The sequence below is a fragment of the Rhinopithecus bieti genome, unplaced genomic scaffold, assembly GCF_001698545.2.
Source record: "Rhinopithecus bieti isolate Rb0 unplaced genomic scaffold, ASM169854v2 scaffold_6380, whole genome shotgun sequence".
Lineage (NCBI taxonomy): Eukaryota > Metazoa > Chordata > Mammalia > Primates > Cercopithecidae > Rhinopithecus > Rhinopithecus bieti.
Window position 1 is genome coordinate 6,948,857 of NW_016806642.1, and position 19,202 is coordinate 6,968,058.

Consider the following 19,202-nt stretch of genomic DNA (forward strand, 5'->3'; position numbering starts at 1 on the left):
TCCCCCGGCTAGATTTTTGTATTTTTTAGTAGAGACGGGGTTTCACCGTGTTAGCCAGGATGGTCTCGATCTCCTGAGCTCGTGATCCGCCCGTCTCGGCCTCCCAAAGTGCTGGGATTACAGGCTTGAGCCACTGCGCCTGGCCCCAGTGTTTTCCTTTTTTACATTTTGGACATATTTTAGACTCAACAGTTTTCTTTTTTCCCTTATCTGGCGGCCTGACTTGCTGATTTTGTCTACATTCTTTTTTAGTATGACCATGCTTCCCACAGTTAAAACAAGCCCCAGGAAATGGAGTATTTCCTTTATCTACTTTCAGTCCTGCCATTGCCTGTGCCAACAAGGTAGCTTTATGCAGATTACCTCCGATACCATCACAGGCCTTGATATAATCAACTAAATGTGCTTTTCCTCTGATAGGTCGCAGAGCAGCCTGGCAATCGGGATTAGCATTGTCGAAAGCTAATAACTGCAACACTATATCCTGAGCAGCCGAATCTGCAATCATCCTTTTAAGAGACTCCTGTAACTGAGCTATAAAATCAACATATGGTTCCCTTGGTCCCTGTTTTATAGCACTAAAGGAAGGGTATCATTCTCCACCTGAAGTGATTTTTTTTTTCCAAGCTCTAATGCCCACTCCTCTAAGCTGTTTTGTGGCATCATCCTGTATGACCAGTTGTGCATCTAAACCAGCCCAGCCGCCAACCCCCAAAAGTTGGTCTGCAGTTACAATAATTTGAGATTGGGCATGGGCATTGCGAGCAGCCTGAATGGAAGCTCCATCTGCCCACCAAGTTTTAAATTGTAAGAACCAAGCAGTAGTTAGACAAGCTCGAGTAAGAGTGTCCCAGTCAGTAGGAATCATTGGACTGGAAACGGTAACATTCTTTAACAGTCCCATTACAAAAGGAGAACCTGGTCCATACTGACTTATTGCTTGTTTTACTTCTTTGAGTAATTTAAAAGGAAGAGGCTCAAATGTAGCTGTAATTTTTCCCTGTTGATCTGGGGGGTGTATTCTAACAGGGAATTGCCAAGCCTCTTAATCACCCTCTTGTCTAGCTTGCTGAATTCCTGCCTGAATAGAACTAAGAGCAGTCGCTGGAGGCACTGCTTGAACAGTCACTGGGGCAACTACTTTTCACCCAGTGTCCTCCGGAAAAGAAAGATTTGGGGGGTCATTTTCTTCAAAATAATAATGAGGGGGTGCAGAAGGGTAGGAATGAATCTCTCCTTCCTTTGCCGCTTTGGCTTTAGCTGGTAAATAAACCTGCTCTGTAACCTCATCTGTTACTTCGCTATATTCTCGTTCCTCCTCATTATCAGTGTGAAAAAGTTCCAAGGTGAAACGAACCAGACCCCATACCTGTCCCATTGCTACCCTGACGCTTCCAAGCTCCCCTTCTTACTCACCACGGGGATTGCTTTAAGAGTACTCAGGTGTCATCCAGCTAGTGTGCCATTCCAACCCTCTCTCCGGCGACCCTTCGACCTGGATTCGAGCCCCCATGAATGGCACCACTTGCCAAGACCAGCTCAGTCGGGGAGACCCTAACCCAGTGATGCTAGAGGAATTAAAGACACACAGAAATATAGAGATGTGAAGTGGGAAATTAGGGGTCTCACAGCCTTCAGAACTGAGAGCCCCTAACAGAGATTTACCCACATATTTATTAACAGCAAACCAGTCATTAACATTGTTTCTATAGATATTAAATTAACTAAAAGTATCATGGAAACGAAGGGATGGGCCAAATTAAAAGAATTGGTTGGGCTAGTTAACTGCAGCAGAAACATGCCCTTAAGACACAGATCGCCCATGCTGTTGTTGTGGCTTAAGAATGCCTTTAAGCGGTTTTCCACCCTGGGTGGACCAGGTGTTCCTTGCCCTCATTCCTGTAAACCCACAACCTTCCAGCTTGGGCATTAGGGCCATTATGGACATGTCACAGTGCTGCAGAGATTTTGTTTATGGCCAGTCTTGGGGCCAGTTTATGGCCACATTTTGGGGGGCTTGCCCCCAACAGAAGTCAGGTAGTATGATGCCTCCAGCTTGGTTCTTTTTGCTTAGGATTGTCTTGGCTATGCCAGCATTTTTTAAAAAGTGTGTATCTTATTTATTCAACTTAGTTGCAGTCTCTTACATCTTCCCCAAATGGTTTTATCTTCTCTCTCTCTCTCTTCGCCAGTTAGTCATCCCTTCTCATTGCCTCTAGGGTCACATTGCCTGCTACATCCTCCCTTCTGTCATCTGTGACTTCTAAATTGTGAGCTGGGGGAACAAGTTTACCATGATCAATAGGTAGCATTTTCAAGATTCATTTCAGAATGACTCTGAAGTTCATTATGATTTCTTCTTAGGCCTTTGGATTATTTAAGAAGTTGTTTTTGTCTTAAATTTTCGGTCTTGAAAATTTCTAGGTATCCTTTTGTTTCTGATTTTGGCCTAATTAAATGATCAGAGAACATAACTCTGTATGATACCAGTTTGTTATATTTGTGGCAACTAGTTTTATGGTCTAGTATATAGTCAGTTTTTGTAAATATCTGATGCATTCTAAAAGAATGAATATTCTTTCATTGTTAGTTACAGCATTCTATGTCCTGTACTCTTGTTTGTTTAAATCTTTTTGGTCTTTACTAAATTTTACATGCTTATTCTAATATCCCACTATAATTGTGGTTTTGTAATTTCTCCTTGTCATTCTGTCAGAGTTTTGTTTCTCTTGAGGCCTGATTATGAAACATTTAACACTTTTATGTAATTTTTGGTGGATTGCACTTTCATCTACATGAACTATGATGCTTTTTAAAATTAGTTATAACTACACTAGGTTTTCTTTGCCGTGTGTGTGTGTGTGTGTGTGTAGCATGACTTTTTCATCCCTTTACTTTCAACATTTCTTATTATGTTTTAGGTGTTTCTTTTAAAAACAGCATATAGTTAGATTTTTTTTCTTGTCTCTTAAAAATCTGGTTAATCTTTCTCTTTCACTAGAGTTTCTAATCCATTTACATTTAGTTTAATTAAATTGAATGTATTTAACATTTTATATTCTACTTTATATCGTCTTACCCCATTATAGTTTTTTTTTTTCCTCTCATTTATTGACTTGTTGTTGTTGTTGTTGTTGTTGAGAAAGGGTCTTGCCTGTGGCTCAGGCTGGAGTGCAGTGGCACAATCTCAGCTCACTGCAACCCCTGCCTACCACGTTCAAGTGCTTCTCCCACCTCAGCCTCCTAAGTAGCTGGGCTTACAGGCGACTGCCACTGTGCCTGGCTAATTTTTTTTTTTTTTTTTTTTTTTAAGATGGAGCCTCACTCTGTCGCCCAGGCTGGAGTGCAGTGGTGCAATCTCAGCTCACAGCCAGCTCTGCCTCCCAGGTTCACGCCATTCTTCTGCCTCTGCCTCCTGAGTAGCTGGGACTACAGGTGCCTGCCACCATGCCGAGCTAATTTTTTTGTGGCTTTTTTTTAGTAGAGACGGGGTTTTACTGTGTTAGCCAGGATAATCTCGATCTCCTGATCTCGTGATCCACCCGCTTCAACCTCCCAAAGTGCTGGGATTACAGGCGTGAACCACTGTGCCTGGCCAGTTTTTTTTTGTATTTTTAGTAGAGACGAGTTGCACCATGTTGGCCAGGCTAATCTCAAACTCCTGGCCTCAAGTGATCTACCCAACTCAGCCTCCCAAAGTGCTGTATATATTCTTATAGATATAAGGCAGTTTTGTTAATGACTGACCATGTGTTTCAGAGGTCATAGTGGAAGAATTTTAGGAGATGGAGCAGACTTGGCAAGTGAGGTAAGAAGAAAGAATATAAAGAGCCATGTGTGTGGTGATCAGAGTCCGAGTCATGAATGAAGGCTTTTGAAGGCTGGGCCTGTTGAGGTGGTAGACACAAACTGGGGAAAATAATTTAATGAGGTTAATCCTGCTGGTCTGAAGGCAGAGAGTAATTGTGAAACTGTGACTGTTGTAATACGGAAGGAGAGGTATGAATCTTGGCCTGGAAAATGTACAACTCTGGGACCTCTTCCTCATTCCTGGTAATAGTGTTATGAAACAATTCTTTCTGTTTTCTAGAGGTCATCCCTTCTCAACCAGAAAATTAAGAACTAATGAGCTAGGGCATTTATTGTAGATGATAAATTAACTTCTGTACACCTAGAGTGGTCCTTGCTGTCAATGTCTTTGGGACAATGGAGAAAATAGTCCCTCAAATCATTTTTTGTATGGCTTAATTATGCCATGGAACCCTGGTTAAGACTGTTCTGGATACTAATCTTAGGTTGGTTTTATATGTGCACATTTCTACTAATTTATGATGTGCCTTTTAATGTATTTATTTGAATGAATACAAATTCTCATTTTAATGTAGGCAAATGTGACCATCTTTTTTATGGTTTATGATTTTATGTCTTATTTAAGATATACTATCCTTCCCCAAGATTATAAATATATTGTCTTATATTTCCCGTTGAAAGCTTTAAACATTTTGCCTTATTGTATTTAAAGTTCTATTACAATTGTCTAAGAGAGATATATACATAGAGAAGTACAGAGAGATTGTATTTAAAGTTCTTTCTTTGTCTAGATCTGTTTTCTGTATGATGGTACAAGGTTGGAATCTGCTTTTTTTTTTCTCGAGGAAGATCAGTTATCTCAACATCATTTATTAAACAGTTCATCCTTTCAGTAGTGGTCCGCAGTGCCAGCTCTGTCACATATCAGATTTTCAGATATGCATAGGACATTTTTTGTGTTCTTTATTCTATTTCATTTGACTGCCAAAAATACGCCAAAATCAAATTGTCCTAATTATTTTAGTTTTCTAGTAAGTGCACGTATCTGGTAGAACACATTCATCTCCCTCCTCCCCACATCCCACCTTGTTCTTCTTCAAGAGTATCTTGGCTCTCTGCTTTTCCTGCATTAAATTTTAAAAATCACTGGTCAAAGTTGCAGGAAAACCCGACTGGGATTTTGGTTAGAATTGCATTGACCCTATAGAACAATTTGAGGGAAAACTGACATCGTTACATTACTGAGTCTTTTTCATGTTTGTCTTAATTCTTCCAAAATGTGTCCCTGTGTCATTGGCAATTTATGTGGGAATATAAGAGATGTCGGTGTATGCCTGTTTGTCAAGATGAGAATAATTTTTTATTGTATTTCTGAAAAATAGGTACTTGGAAATTCAGTCAGTGCTGTGTATTTATGCGTACCTGAAAGTTCAGCTATAAAAAGTGTCTGTCTTTAAAATAAAGGAGCATTTTCCTTATGAGAACAATTGTGGATTTAGGGATGAGGGTCAAAGTTCTTTTGTGCCCAGCTCAGAAGCAGTATAGCAAAACAGTTAAGCAAGCTTATGTGGGTCACTTATATGCATGGGCAACCATGAGAGGCAGTAAACAAAGTGGATATGAGCTTGGAGCTTGTGTCTCGGGAGCCACACTTTCTGTGTTGAAATTCTTGTCTTGCCACTTATTACAAAATACTTCTGGTGGGTCAGGTTTTTTTGTTTTTTGTTTTTTTTTTTCTGTAAGATGGGGTGAGTAGTAATACTTAATTCTTTGAGTGATTGTGAAGAATAAAGTTAATACACATAAAGCATTTGGTCATTAATTATCACCCAGTATAGAAGGAAGACTGGTGAGGTAGTTGAGATCATGACTTCAGCAGTTGTGTATGTTCAACTTTCCTATGTCTTTCCTCTCAACATCCCCTCTACTTCTTCCTCATTTTTAGTTAGTATATTTGTCAACCGAGTATTAGAACGTAGTATAATAGTGAAGAGTATAGGCTTTGGAGTCTGGTTAACCTGGACTAAAATGCTAGCTTTACCCTTTTTTAGTACCATAAGGCAAATTAATCTCTAGCCTTCAGTTTTCTTACCTGTAAACTCGTAATAATAATAGTTAATGTCATAGTTTACAGTTGTTGTGAGAGCTAAATAAAACATGATTAGCATAGTTTCTTGCACATTTCAAATTTTATTTTTTGTCATCATCATCATTATTATTATCATCTGTATTCTTATCTGTAAAATTGAGATGATACAACCTGCTTGGTAATACTGTTGGAGGACTAAATCAAATAATGTATGTAAAGTGCTTAGTATGATGACTGAAACAGAGTGTATGTCCAATAAATGGTACTGTAAATGTGTTTTTATTTAGTTTTTCATTTCTGTTTTACATACTGTATACTAATATAGATTGGTGATTGAAAATAGCGTTTCAACCTTACATACTATAAGTAGAAATACCTTTTTACTTCTGTATGGCCTAAGACTTTTCCTCTTTGTATCAGTGGTGCTTGATTAGAAACAATAGTCTTCTAAGTCTGACATACCCAATTTTGTCGTACTTTCTACTCTTAGCCCACTCTTATTTACTGTGAGTCAGTTGCTTTTTTCCTTTATTTTCATTATATCTGATATTCTGTGATGTATATCTTTTAGTTTTTAATGGTAGAATCTTTTTGTTTTTATCTTTATGTTTTTTATTAACGTGTGTTTATCCTCTGCTGACAGTCATGCAGTAGATTACAACAAACTTCTATTAGCAGGAAAGTTTCATTAAACTTCAGGCTCTTAATCTTAAGGTTATATATGATCCTTTTATACAAGTGTTGTCTAAAATGGTTCTTTTAATTGTATCATTTTAAGCAATTTTGTTTTATCGTTTTAGAAGAGAACAGTTGATAGCCAAAAAAGAAGAAATGGTCATTGATCCATCTGTCTCATTCTACTGCTCTTTATTTTCAGAGTGGCAGACAACACACTACCTTTTCGGCAGAATCAAGTCGAAGTCTTTTGATCTGTCTACTTTGGGTTCTCAAAAATGCAGATGAAACAGTTCTACAGAAGTGGTTTACAGATCTCTCAGTCTTACAACTAAACCGGCTGTTAGATCTGCTTTATCTCTGTGTATCTTGCTTTGAGTATAAAGTAAGTGGTCATTATACCATTGCAAAGAACAAGAAAGGAAACATAATGTGGAAAAAATAGAAGAAAATTTCCTCAAAACCTGTTCTCTTCTAATGTTTAAATTTTAGGGGAAAAAAGTGTTTGAAAGAATGAATAGCTTGACCTTTAAGAAATCAAAAGACATGAGAGCAAAGCTTGAAGAAGCTATCCTTGGGAGCATAGGAGCTAGGCAAGAAATGGTACGCCGAAGCCGAGGACAGCTCGGTACGTACACAATAGCTTCTCCTCCTGGTGAGAATTTCTTCAATTTCCTTGAGTTATATATTGTAATGATTATTGTTGCTAGTCTTAAATGTCAATCCTATGCTTTTCAAAAAGCATTTTAAGTGTAACTGTAAATTAACTAGAATAATCATTTCTCTGCAGTAATACAAGTTAGAATTATGATTAAGGTGAGTCAACATACCCCCCAGTTTTCTCTAGATAGTCTTGGTTCATACCTGTTGCCCTTATATAATTAATAGCATCCATCTTCCCTTTTTAAAAAGACTTTATTTTTGTAGAGCAGTTTTAAGTTCACAGTAAAACTGAGCAAAAGTACAGAGATTTCCCATATACCCCTTAGCATGCATAGCCTCCCCCATTATTAACATCTGCCATCAGAGGTGCATTTATTGTAACTGGTGAACCTACATTAACACATCATCACCCAGAGTCCATAGTTTACATTAGGGATGATTCTATGTAACATCTATTTTTACCTTTTTTTTTTTTTTTTTTGAGACGGAGTCTCGCTCTGTCACCCAGGCTGGAGTGCAGTGGCCGGATCTCAGCTCACTGCAAGCTCCGCCTCCCGGGTTCACGCCATTCTCCTGCCTAAGCCTCCCGAGTAGCTGGGACTACAGGCACCCGCCAGGTCGCCCGGCTAGTTTTTTGTATTTTAGTAGAGACGGGGTTTCACCATGTTAGCCAGGATGGTCTTGATCTCCTGACCTCGTGATCCGCCCGCCTCGGCCTGCCAAAGTGCTGGGATTACAGGCTTGAGCCACCGCGCCCGGCCTTCTTTTTTTTTTTTAATTGAGACAGATTCGCCCTCTGTCACCCAAGCTGGAGCACAGTGGTGTGATCGTGGCTTACTGCAGCATTGACCTCCCTTGCCCAAGCAATTCTTCCACCTTCACCCCCCAATGCACACATACCCTGGTAGCTGGGACTACAGGTGTGAACCACCATGTCCAACTAATTTTTTTTTTTTTTTTTTTTAGAAACGGTCTCACTATATTGCCCAGCCTAGTCTTGAATTCCTGAGCTCAAGTGATCCTCCCACATTGGCCTCTCATGGTGCTGTGAGCCACCATGCCTGGCCCATTTTTACTCTTTATTTGCAAAATGAATTAATATGCCCTGTATATAAGGGAAAAATATTGCCCATCAAACTCAAGTATCAGTGAGACAAAACAGTTTAGTAGCATTTGAGACTGGTTTTCTAATCCCCACATCTGCTACCCATTAGCCAAATAACCTTGGCCAAGTCACTTAATCTCCCCACCTTCCTTTTCCTTACAAATTTGTGATTGTTTTCAGAATTTAGAAGGTAGTGTAACTAACTGATCTTATCATCTTTATAGTAATCATGTATGTGGAAACGTTTTGTAAATTCTAAAGTGACATACAGACAAAACTGTTGCTAAGAGTTTCTTAAGGCCAGGACCATGGGTTGGTCATCTGTGTAGATGATACATGCCAACAGCACAATATGTATTTGTTGACTTAAAATATGAATGTAAGTGTGAATGGATTTTTAATTGTTTTCTGACAGTCCATTAGCATAATAATCATCTGTTTATCATTTATATACTGTGTGTTTTGTAATAATGAAAAGACAGTCTTTGCCTTTAAAAAAAATTAGTAGAGCACCATTTTTTCACTTTAGTTATACACAATTTAAGGTGTACTTTTGGGTTTTCGTTCATTATATATGGAAACCCTTGGCTGGGCGCAGTGGCTCACGCCTGTAATCCCAGCACTTTGGGAGGCCAAGGCGGATGGATCACGAGGTCAGGAGATCAAGACCATCTTGGCTAACATGGTGAAACCCCGTCTCTACTAAAAATACAAAAAAATTAGCCAGGCGTGGTGGCAGGTGCCTGTAGTCCCAGCTACTCAGGAGGCTGAGGCAGGAGAATGGCGTGAACCCGAGAGGTGGAGCTTGCAGTGAGCCGAGATCGCGCCACTGCAATCCAGCCTGGGTGACCTAGCGAGACTCCGTCTCAAAAAAAAAAAAAAAAAAAAAAAGAAACCCTCTGAAAACGTATGAAAATTAACTTTTACTGAGATCATTTAATTATTACCAAAACCTAATGAATAATTATAGTCATCTTTTAGATTAAGAAAATAAAACACAAAAGAAGTAAATAACTGCCTAAGATCATAAACTAAGTGACAGAACCAGGATTTTTTGATTTCTAATTTAGCGTTCTTTCTATTATACCACAACCCTGAGGTTTATTTTTGGAGAGAATGGAACTATTAATAATATACTTGTTACATTTTTTAACCTGTGGCCTCAGGAAATCTGTCATTGTTTGAATATAAGAGTTGAACTCTTCTTATCTTATAATTCTTGTAATTATTATTTGTCTTGTAATTCTTATTTACATTTCTACATTTAAGTGAGGTCAATAATAGACATTGGTTTATTAGGTCTAATAATAGACATTCTTTTATTTTTCTTAACTTTCAGTTCTAAGACATTGTTAACTAATGAGACAGTTTCGTGGGAAAAAATGTAAATGATAGAAAATTATAGTTAATTTTGCTAACTATCTTAATATAGGCATATCTTTGGTTTTTTTCCAGAAATTTCTTAAAGACATGGATTTCAAAATTTTAAAAAGGGAAAGAGATAAGGAAAGAAAGGAAAGGAAAGGGAAAGAAATTGGAAGAAATAGAGACATGTCCTTTATTTTGCAGGAAATCATTCTTATTTCTCAGTATTTTTTGTATTTCTTTAATTGACATATATAGTTGTATTCTTTTGTATTTGTTTTTCAGTATTTTTTAAAATTTCTATTTGAACTCTTTTACTTTCATTGTTCTTCCATCCTCTCAACCAATTTAAACTTATCATTTTCAAAAACAAGCGGTTTTGTAATTGAAACTTTGAAATTATGACTGAGTCCATTGTTTAAATGTATATTGTGTATTATCCACATTCTCAATGCTGTCTCCACTTCTAATGGATTTGTATGAATCATTTCTATAGCTGCCACCCCTTAAAGGAACCCATATATGCAGTCTGCCTTCAAACCTAGAAACCTCTTAAGGGAAAACTCCATTCTTCCTCTTGTTCTGCCTTATATAGACCGAAACAAGTAATTACTTTAGGAGTCCTTCCTATTTTGTTTATGTATTAAACAGAAACTTACTGAGCTCTCAGTATGCACCAGTTTATCAGCCTAGACATAACATGCTGAACAAAGTACATACCATTTCTGTTCTTAAGGAGCTTTTATATACTTGTGGTCGTAAGTGTTATGGAAAGGAATAAAGCAAAGGAAAAGGAAAAGGAGGTATGGGAGAGTGGGAGGCCTTTCTAAGGAGGTGATAAATGAAAATTTGTGAGAAGAACAATTAAGAAAAAGGAACAACAACCACTGCTCAGGTTGTAAGTCAGAAACATAGAATATATACTGATAGATTTGCAAGGAAAACAGAAAGCAGTAAGCAAGAGGAAGAATTAGGAAATAAAGTCATATCATGTAGGGCCTTATAAGCCATGGTTAAGATTTTAAGAAAATCAATGTTAGAACATTTGCTTATTTAAATGGATATTGTTTTCAAAAAAATACTGCATATAGCAAGTACATTTCTTCTGAAATTATTGTGAAAATTTTTAATAAAAGCATCATTGTCAGGTTTTCTACTTGTACTGAGGATAAAATGGCTTGTACAAATTACTGTATTTCTTACATGATTGCAAGTATACATATAGGTGGTCCAACTGAAATATCATTTGAAAATTGGCTTTGAAATTTATTTGACAGAGAGAAGTCCATCTGGAAGTGCCTTTGGAAGTCAGGAAAATTTGAGATGGAGAAAAGATATGACTCACTGGCGTCAAAACACAGAGAAGCTTGACAAGTAATAGAGCTTTCTATTTTATGTTACTGATGGGTGTGTTGAATTTTAAAATGCAAGAGGAAATTGATAACTTTTACTTTATATTTGTATTTAGTATTTACATTTAATAAATATACTTAGTCTTGGACAAAATATTTAATTTTAAAATTTTAGATTTAAAAGATTGGAGGAAGAACTTCTCATGTGGTATAGTAAGGCAAAATGTTGTATTTTAAACTCCATTTTCTCTAAAACATCCTCTTGGAAAATGCATTCAGCAACTATTTTTGGAACATATTTTAGGTGTTACATTGAACTAATTTTTTTTTTTTTTTTTTGAGACGGAGTCTTGCTCTGTTGCCCAGGCTGGAGTGCAGTGGCCTGATTTCGGCTCACCGCAACCTCCACCTCCTGATGAACTAATATTTCAAATATTACAAAGAATTAGAAACCTGACATTTGTCTTCATGGAGCTTATAATGTAATTCAAGAAAGACAAAACAATACAGGTCTTCTGTTTCTAGCATGAAGGCAGACTTGATACATTGACTGATACTACTGCCATAAACACCTAAAATGCACTTACATGAGTCTTCTCACTGCCCAAGTGGCTGCAGGTAAACTTGCCTGGCTTGAGATTTGGCATTGAGTCAAGGGGCTAAAATTTTTCTCTTGAGAATTTATAATTTTAAGTTACCCTGCAAGTAGCTTCACTGGCCCATAAAACTTTGAGAATGGAGTGACCAACTCATTCAGGTTTGCCTAGCACTCTCCCAGTTATAGCGCAAATTGTCCCACATCCCAGGGAGCCCCTTAGTCCTATTCTAAGGCAAACCAAGATGATTGATTACCGTGTCTGAGAACTGTCATCAGCCCAAGCCTCAGAAGATTCTCACAAATAAACTTTCACCAGTATTTTCTCACAGACAGTTAAATCATAACAAAGAGGAAACAAGTTTCAGTACCGTATGTATGAGAGCTTGAAATAATCAGATATTGAATGTAATATTAAAATTCTTAACCTTTGAATATGTGCTTTCCTTTCTTTTTCTCCATCTGTCCAAATCTATTTCTCTGATGTTTTTTCTACTTGTGTTATTTTTTAGAAATCACAGAGTAGCCAGGTGCTACACTCTCAGTATATTGTTTTATTTCTGCATTTGTAGAACATGTTCTCTTGGTTTACCTTGCTGTGTTTTGAGGGAGACTTTTTTGGTGTTCTCCTGATTCTTTTTGTTTAAACCATCTTATGTTTCTTTATAAAATGTCACTGGAAATTTTAAGTTTGAACATTAAATATTTTGTTTTCTAGTTTAATGTTGTAATGTTGATAATTGTATTTTATTTTATTTTATTTTATTTTTTTTGAGAAAAGGTCTCACTCTCACTCAGGCCAAAGTGCAGTGGCACAATCATGACTCACTGTAGCCTTGACCTCCTGGGCTTAGGTGAGCCTCCCACCTCAGCCTCCCAAGTAGCTGTGCACCACCACACCCGGATAATTTTTGTATTTTTTTTAGTGGAGACAGGGTTTTACCATGTTGTGCAGGCTGGTCTCTTCACTCCTGGGCTCAAGTGATCCCCTGCCTCAGCTTCTCAAAGTGCTTTTATTCTTAAATTGAATTTGTAAAATGTAAATTAATGAAGTATTCTCCTTAGTGGTAATAATAAAGATTCACAGACTTCTAGATCTAAAAACTTAGAAAAGCTAGCATTTAATATGTCCTTGTACTTTATGTGTTATTTTGTCTACTTTGGTATAATATATAGTGCCTGTATATCTGTTGTTGCTAAAACAAAAATGTTGGCTATATTCATAAATCATGTGTAAATATCTTTAAATTTTATTTGCATTAAATGATACTTTTATAAATATTAGTGTTTAAACCACGTTATTGCATCAAACTGTTTTGTTCTTTTTTCTTTATTTTTCTAGCTTTGTTGAGTTATAATTGACAAAAATTGTGTATATTTACAGAATATAACATGACTTTTTAATATATGTGTACAATTGTGAAGTGATTACCACAGGCAAGCTAACTAGCATATTCATCACCTCACGTCCTTTTTTCCCTAAATTGTTTTGTTTCCAATGAGTGATTCCATCTAGTCTCACTGAAGAGGTAAATTATCATCTGAGCATATTTATATTTAAAAAAGTGGGGGAAAATTAGATGAAACCTTAGACAAAATAAGTACATTTATCCTGAATACAGACATTGGAAATCTTTGAAATAGTAAGATAAATACTAAATATTTGAGTGTTGTTTTCTGTGAAGCAGTCCTAAATACAAGCCCACATAGCACCACCTAGTGTCAGTGTGACTTAGAATAAAACTGCTGCATGTTTGAAAGCTAAAACATAAACATTTGTGCTTTTAGTGGCATTAAGCTTCTGTAATGGGGTGAGAAAATGTGTATTGTTGTGGTTAACAAACAAGCCATGTAAATGTGTAAACTATTGCCTTTTTTCTTATTCTCTTGTAATTTTTTGTCGGGCAAATGTTGAAAATGGTTTGAAATTTTTTATTTCTATGCATCCTTAAGTCTTTTCAGAATTGTGGTTTTCAAAAAGATAAATATAATTTCGTACAATATTTTGTGTTAGATCAAGAGCAGAGATTGAACACGAAGCACTGATTGATGGAAACCTGGCTACAGAAGCAAACCTAATCATTTTGGATACATTAGAGATTGTTGTTCAGGTAAGAATTCAAAGAAGAGAAATTTAAGATATAGATTTGGTAAATTGAGGTTGGAGGAAAAAGTCTTTACTGTGAGCCATAAAATTACATTTAAATATTAGTACTTCCTAAAAGTTTCATTCCAAGCATTCTGAGATTCTTTGTAATTATAAATTCCAATAGCTTCAACTGTTTCTTCATGGAGGATGATTATGAAATCTTTAACTCCTTGTCTTTCCCCTTCATGGCCTAGTCTTGCATTTCCAAATATCCTCTGAGTATTTATAGTTGGATGTTCTGCCATCAGGTGAGATTCAACATGCATGTATAGCTATAGCTACATATAGATACACTGAGTTTATGCAGTATCCTCTGTATACTACAGCAGTGTTTCAGGCTCTTTATCTATAATCATCATGTTGGGTCCTAACAGTAGCCCTCTAGGCAGTATTATCCTGTAGTAACAATGTGATAGCCGACATGTATTTAGTTTTTTCTGTGTTAAACATTGTCCTAAGCCCTTTACAAATGTTGACTCATTTGATCCCATGGCATTGAAACTGTCAGTATCCTCATCTTGTAGATGAGAATACTTAGGCACGAAGATGTTAAATAACTGCCCATAATGACGCAGCTAGTATGTAGAAGAGCCAGGATTCAAATCAGTTAGCAAGATCTCTCAGACATTTTAGTAAATATATCTCTCACCTATTCCTTCCATTCCTTTTCTCCTACCACTGCTCTGCCAGGTTCATATTTCAGCGCTATTACAATGGCCACCTGCTTCATAACTCACTCTGTGTTCTTCCCACCATCCATTCTGTACATTTTCATGAGACTTTTCCTTTAAAAATATTTTATGGCTGGGCACGGTGGCTCGCGCCTGTAATCCCAGCACTTTGGGAAGCTGAGGTGGGCGGATCACTTCAAGTCAGGAGTTCAAGACCAGCCTGACCAACATGGCAAAACCCTGACTCTATTTATTTATTTATTTTTTTTTTTATCTATTTATTTTTGAGACAGTTTCACTCTTGTTGCCCAGGCTGGAGTGCAGTGGCGTGATCTTGGCTCACTACAATCTCTGCCTCCCAGGTTCGAGTGATTCTCCTGCATCAGCCTTCCAAGTAGCTGGGATTACAGGCATGTGCCAGCACGCCTGGCTAATTTTGTGTTTTTAGTAGAGACAGGGTTTCTCCATGTTGGTCAGGCTGGTCTCAAACTCCTGACCTCAAGTGATCCGCCCGCCTCAGCCTCCCAAAGTGTGGGGATTACAGGCATGAGCCACTGCACCCAGCCAACCCTGACTCTACTAAAAATAAAAAAACTAACTGGGTGTGATGGCACGCATCTGTAATCCCAGCTCCTCAGGAGGCTGAGGCACAAGAATTACTTGAAGCCAGGAGGCGGAGGTTGCAGTGAGCCAAACCACTGTATTTCAGCCTGGGTGACAGAGTGAGACTCCATCTCAAAAAAAAAAAAAAAAGATTTTATCAGTCATTATCCTGACTTCCTGACTAAAGTTTTAAAAATATAAAAAATTTACTAAGTCCAAGATACCTAATTCAAGATGGTTGCTTGAGCTGCAGCTGTCATGTCTGTATTTCATTCAGTGAAAAGAAACAGCAGGGACAGAGTACATTTCTTCTTTCAAGGGCATGACTCAGAAGATGAGACTTCTGTTTTGTTCACCTCTCTCTGTAGCCGGATTCAAAGTCTTCAGCTAAAATTCAGGGTTTCAGTTATTTAAGAAGAAAAGAATGGTTATTTGTGTACCAGCAACATTTTTTGCTCCAGGCACCACTCTATTTTTCAGCCTTATCTGTAGTTATTTTCTACATGAACCTCAAGTCAGTTCAGACTTACTTACTAATTTTCCTAAAAAACACCTTATGATTTCTTGCCATTGTATCTTGCTCCTCTTTTTTCTCATTTAAATTCTATTTATTCTTTTCCCCCTTTTCTTATTCAAATCCTTCTTGAAGCCATCCTAGATCTTACATATATTTTTTTTATATTTTAAAACTTTATTTATACATAGGGAGGCCTGTAACCTCCCTAACTAAATTGCAGGTACATCTCTATTTTATTTGTTTATTTTTAAATTGCAGACTGTTTCTGTGACGGAATCCAAAGAGAGCATTCTTGGTGGAGTGCTAAAAGTGCTACTACACAGCATGGCCTGTAACCAAAGTGCAGTTTATCTACAACACTGTTTTGCTACACAGAGAGCCTTGGTTTCAAAGGTGGGTTATTGTATACCTGCAGTGTTGTCAGACTTTGTTTTCTTTGTTAACATTGTCTAAGATCATTTGACACATTCATTGGTTAGTATATGTAATAATATATTAATGAATATGTGTAGTTAAAATTTAAATAATAAGCTAAGATGCTTGATTCTTCTTTGCCTCTCTACTACTGCCTGCCTTTTGGAATTTTTCATTTATTCGAATCACCTTTAACCAGTTCTGGTTTAAAAAACAGTAACTTGGATGTGGAGAAGGGCCTGAAATTAATAGCCAATCTTAAATGTGGGGCTTCTCTTGTTTTCTCTCCACTTGGTTCTGTTTTTTAAAAAAACTCAATTTATAAAGAATTCAATATATAAGCAATTCAACCCACTGAAATTATTTTATGATGAATGGAAAAGAAGGTGTGTGTTTGTTCAACTGCTTTAAATATTTACTTCTTATATTTGTTTTCCCTCAGAAATATGTATATTCTTAAATTTTGAAGGTAGCTATTTCATTTTAATCATCCTAGAAGATGGAGTGCAGAGACGTTGATTAAAATAACTTATGTATTATTTTGTAATAAATGTAGAATTCATGTATGTTGATTACTAAGTGTTTTATGCACATTCTGATAGAAGCTTCACAACAATCCCTTGTAGATATATTATTAGGCCTATTTTGTGGATGAGAAAACTTGTCCAAGGTCACACTACTAGTTAGTAAGTGGCATAATCAACATTTGAACCCAGTTTGACTCTGTGTCTCACACTAGTAACTATTAGCTAATATCGTCCTAACCATTCTTTTAATTTCTGGGCTATATTAGCAAGTTTCTGGGCTATATTAACAAATCTCCAGCTCAGGTTGTATTAACATATCTCAGGAACTTTTACTGTAAAAATTCAGTGGTGGTTTGTTGTTGTTTTACAGTTTCCTGAACTCTTATTTGAAGAAGAGACAGAGCAGTGTGCTGATTTATGCCTCAGGCTTCTCCGACACTGTAGCAGTAGCATCAGTACAATACGGTCACACGCCAGTGCCTCCCTTTACCTTCTAATGAGGCAAAACTTTGAGATTGGGAATGTAAGTATTTAATCATGAAAGTTCTCTGTATTCATAATGAAATATAACTTCTGCTGATAGTTATTAAATCAGTTTTGGGAGAGCATGGAGTTTTTTGTGTATTTTAAGTCTAATCATAGGCTATCTTGATATTTCTCATTCTGTGTATATCTTACAAAAATCCAAATCTCTAATTGTGTGCATATCATATGTATGTATGTATGTATATTAATACACACTTAGAATATAAATGTACATTGAGCAATTTTAAATTTTAATTGTCCCTAAGTAAAAAGAAATAAAAGTTTAAGTATCTTGGCTTGATATTTTACAATTACATGTCACAGCCTTTGAAGAATTCCATTTTTTCATTTAAGCCTTTTATTATATGTTATATTCACGTGTTATATTTTCCTTTTGAGTCAAATATTTAGTTCATTTATTTTGCGTATGTAAGTATTTAAGGCCTTGAATTTTCCTTTAAGCACTATTTTGGCATCTCCTTGGTTCTAATATTTAGTAATCTTGTCATTTCAGTTTGTATTTTCTTTTTAACCCAAAGAGTTGAGTAGCCTTTTTGTTTCAAAGTTTTGGCTGGTTCCAGTGACTCACACCTATAATCCCAACACTTTGGGTGGCCGAGGAAGGAAGATTGCTTGAGGCCAGGAGTTTGAGATCAGCCTGGGTGACATAGTAAAACCCTATCTCTGCAAAAAAATACCAGCCAAGCTGGGTGGCCCGTGCTTGTGGTCCCAGCTACTCAGGAGGCTGAGGTGAGAGGCTCCCTTTGAGCCCAGGAGTGTGAGGTTGCCGTGAGCTGTGAACACACCACTGTACTCCAGCCTAAGTGACAGAGTGAGATCCTATCTCAAAAAAAATTTTTTTTAATGTTAGTTTTCAGCTTTATTACATTGTGATTGTACAGTGTATATTCTGTTTCTCCCTTTCTTTACTGTGGATCTGTGTATTTGTGTGTCTAAATATAATCTATTTTTATGAGTGTTCTACAGAAAATCTTTAAAAGGGGAGTATTTCTGTTTTCAGAATATTGAGTTAAACATATACCAGATAAATACACCTTATTAATCACATAGACTCCATATCATTGTTTTTTTTCCACTTGGTAGAAGTAAATTAAAGCCTGTAACTGTGTTTGTCTGTTTCTCCTTCAGCTTTTATTTGGTGTACTAATACTCATAACTACTATATTTTCTTAAGAATTTTTCTCCTTTGGAATTTAAAAGAACTTGTGTTGGTTTTATTTAAAACTTTATTCTGTTTTATTTTTTGGCCTGAATTTCATCTCTTATGGTATTAAGATTTTGACCTCTGCTTTCTTTTTAATTTGAACTTACTTTATTTGCTTTTGCCTGTTCTTTAATTTTCACTTTAAGTGTGCCTCTCATATACAACATAAGAGTTGAGTTTTGCTTTGTGATCCAACCTTTAATTGAATGAAACCTTTCATACTTGTTATTATATTACATATGTCCTGGAATCCTATTTTATTATTTTGTTATGCCTTTCCCTCTTGCCTCCCCTTTGAAAAAAATGTGTGTTGGTTGTTTTCATCTTACACTGTATGGTCTGTTTACCTTGTTTTGGGGATGTAGTGTTCATCATATTTAGCAAAATTTCTGGTTTTGCTCTAATGGTTGCCTTTATAGTCATGTAATACCCCTAGTCCTCTATTTCTTTAGATCATGCATTCTCAACCAGGGCAGTATTACCACCAAGGGAGTGAAAATTGGTTTTTGTGGAGGATGAGAAAAATCTTAGCTTATGGTCCTCCAAAGCTCAACACTACCCAACAACATGGCATTGCTTAGTATTTATTTCTCTCATTGGTGGTGTTGGGTATCACATGAGCAGCAGTGACATTAAGTTCTTGGAAAATAAAAAACAAAATGTATGCAAAATTGGGTTATAAAACTGGAGAATAAATGACTGTCATTGGAGACTTTTAATCAATTGCTTGATCTCAGTCATATGGCAAGAGGTTGCTTCCATTGGCTGCCTTGTGGATATTGTTTATGTTTGGTTCTCAGTGCATTCGTGTGTGACTTGGGCTTTGAAAATTAAGCCCAAGAAAAAAACTTTCCAATTTATTACTTCATTCTACAAAAGTTATTCAAGCCATTTTTAATCATGTCAGTTGCTGAAAA

At 36.6% G+C, this 19,202-nt stretch overlaps 1 protein-coding gene across 1 annotated transcript in view; it reads left to right on the top strand.

Moving 5' to 3' along the window:
- The window catches only part of DOCK7 (dedicator of cytokinesis 7), a 259,128-nt gene that overhangs the window by 179,834 nt on the left and 60,092 nt on the right, over nucleotides 1-19,202 (top strand). Inside the window, 6 exon segments of the mRNA XM_017877272.1 lie at nucleotides 6,777-6,959; nucleotides 7,067-7,202; nucleotides 10,985-11,081; nucleotides 13,669-13,765; nucleotides 15,853-15,987; nucleotides 16,906-17,058. Coding sequence (XP_017732761.1) covers nucleotides 6,777-6,959; nucleotides 7,067-7,202; nucleotides 10,985-11,081; nucleotides 13,669-13,765; nucleotides 15,853-15,987; nucleotides 16,906-17,058 — 801 coding nt within the window.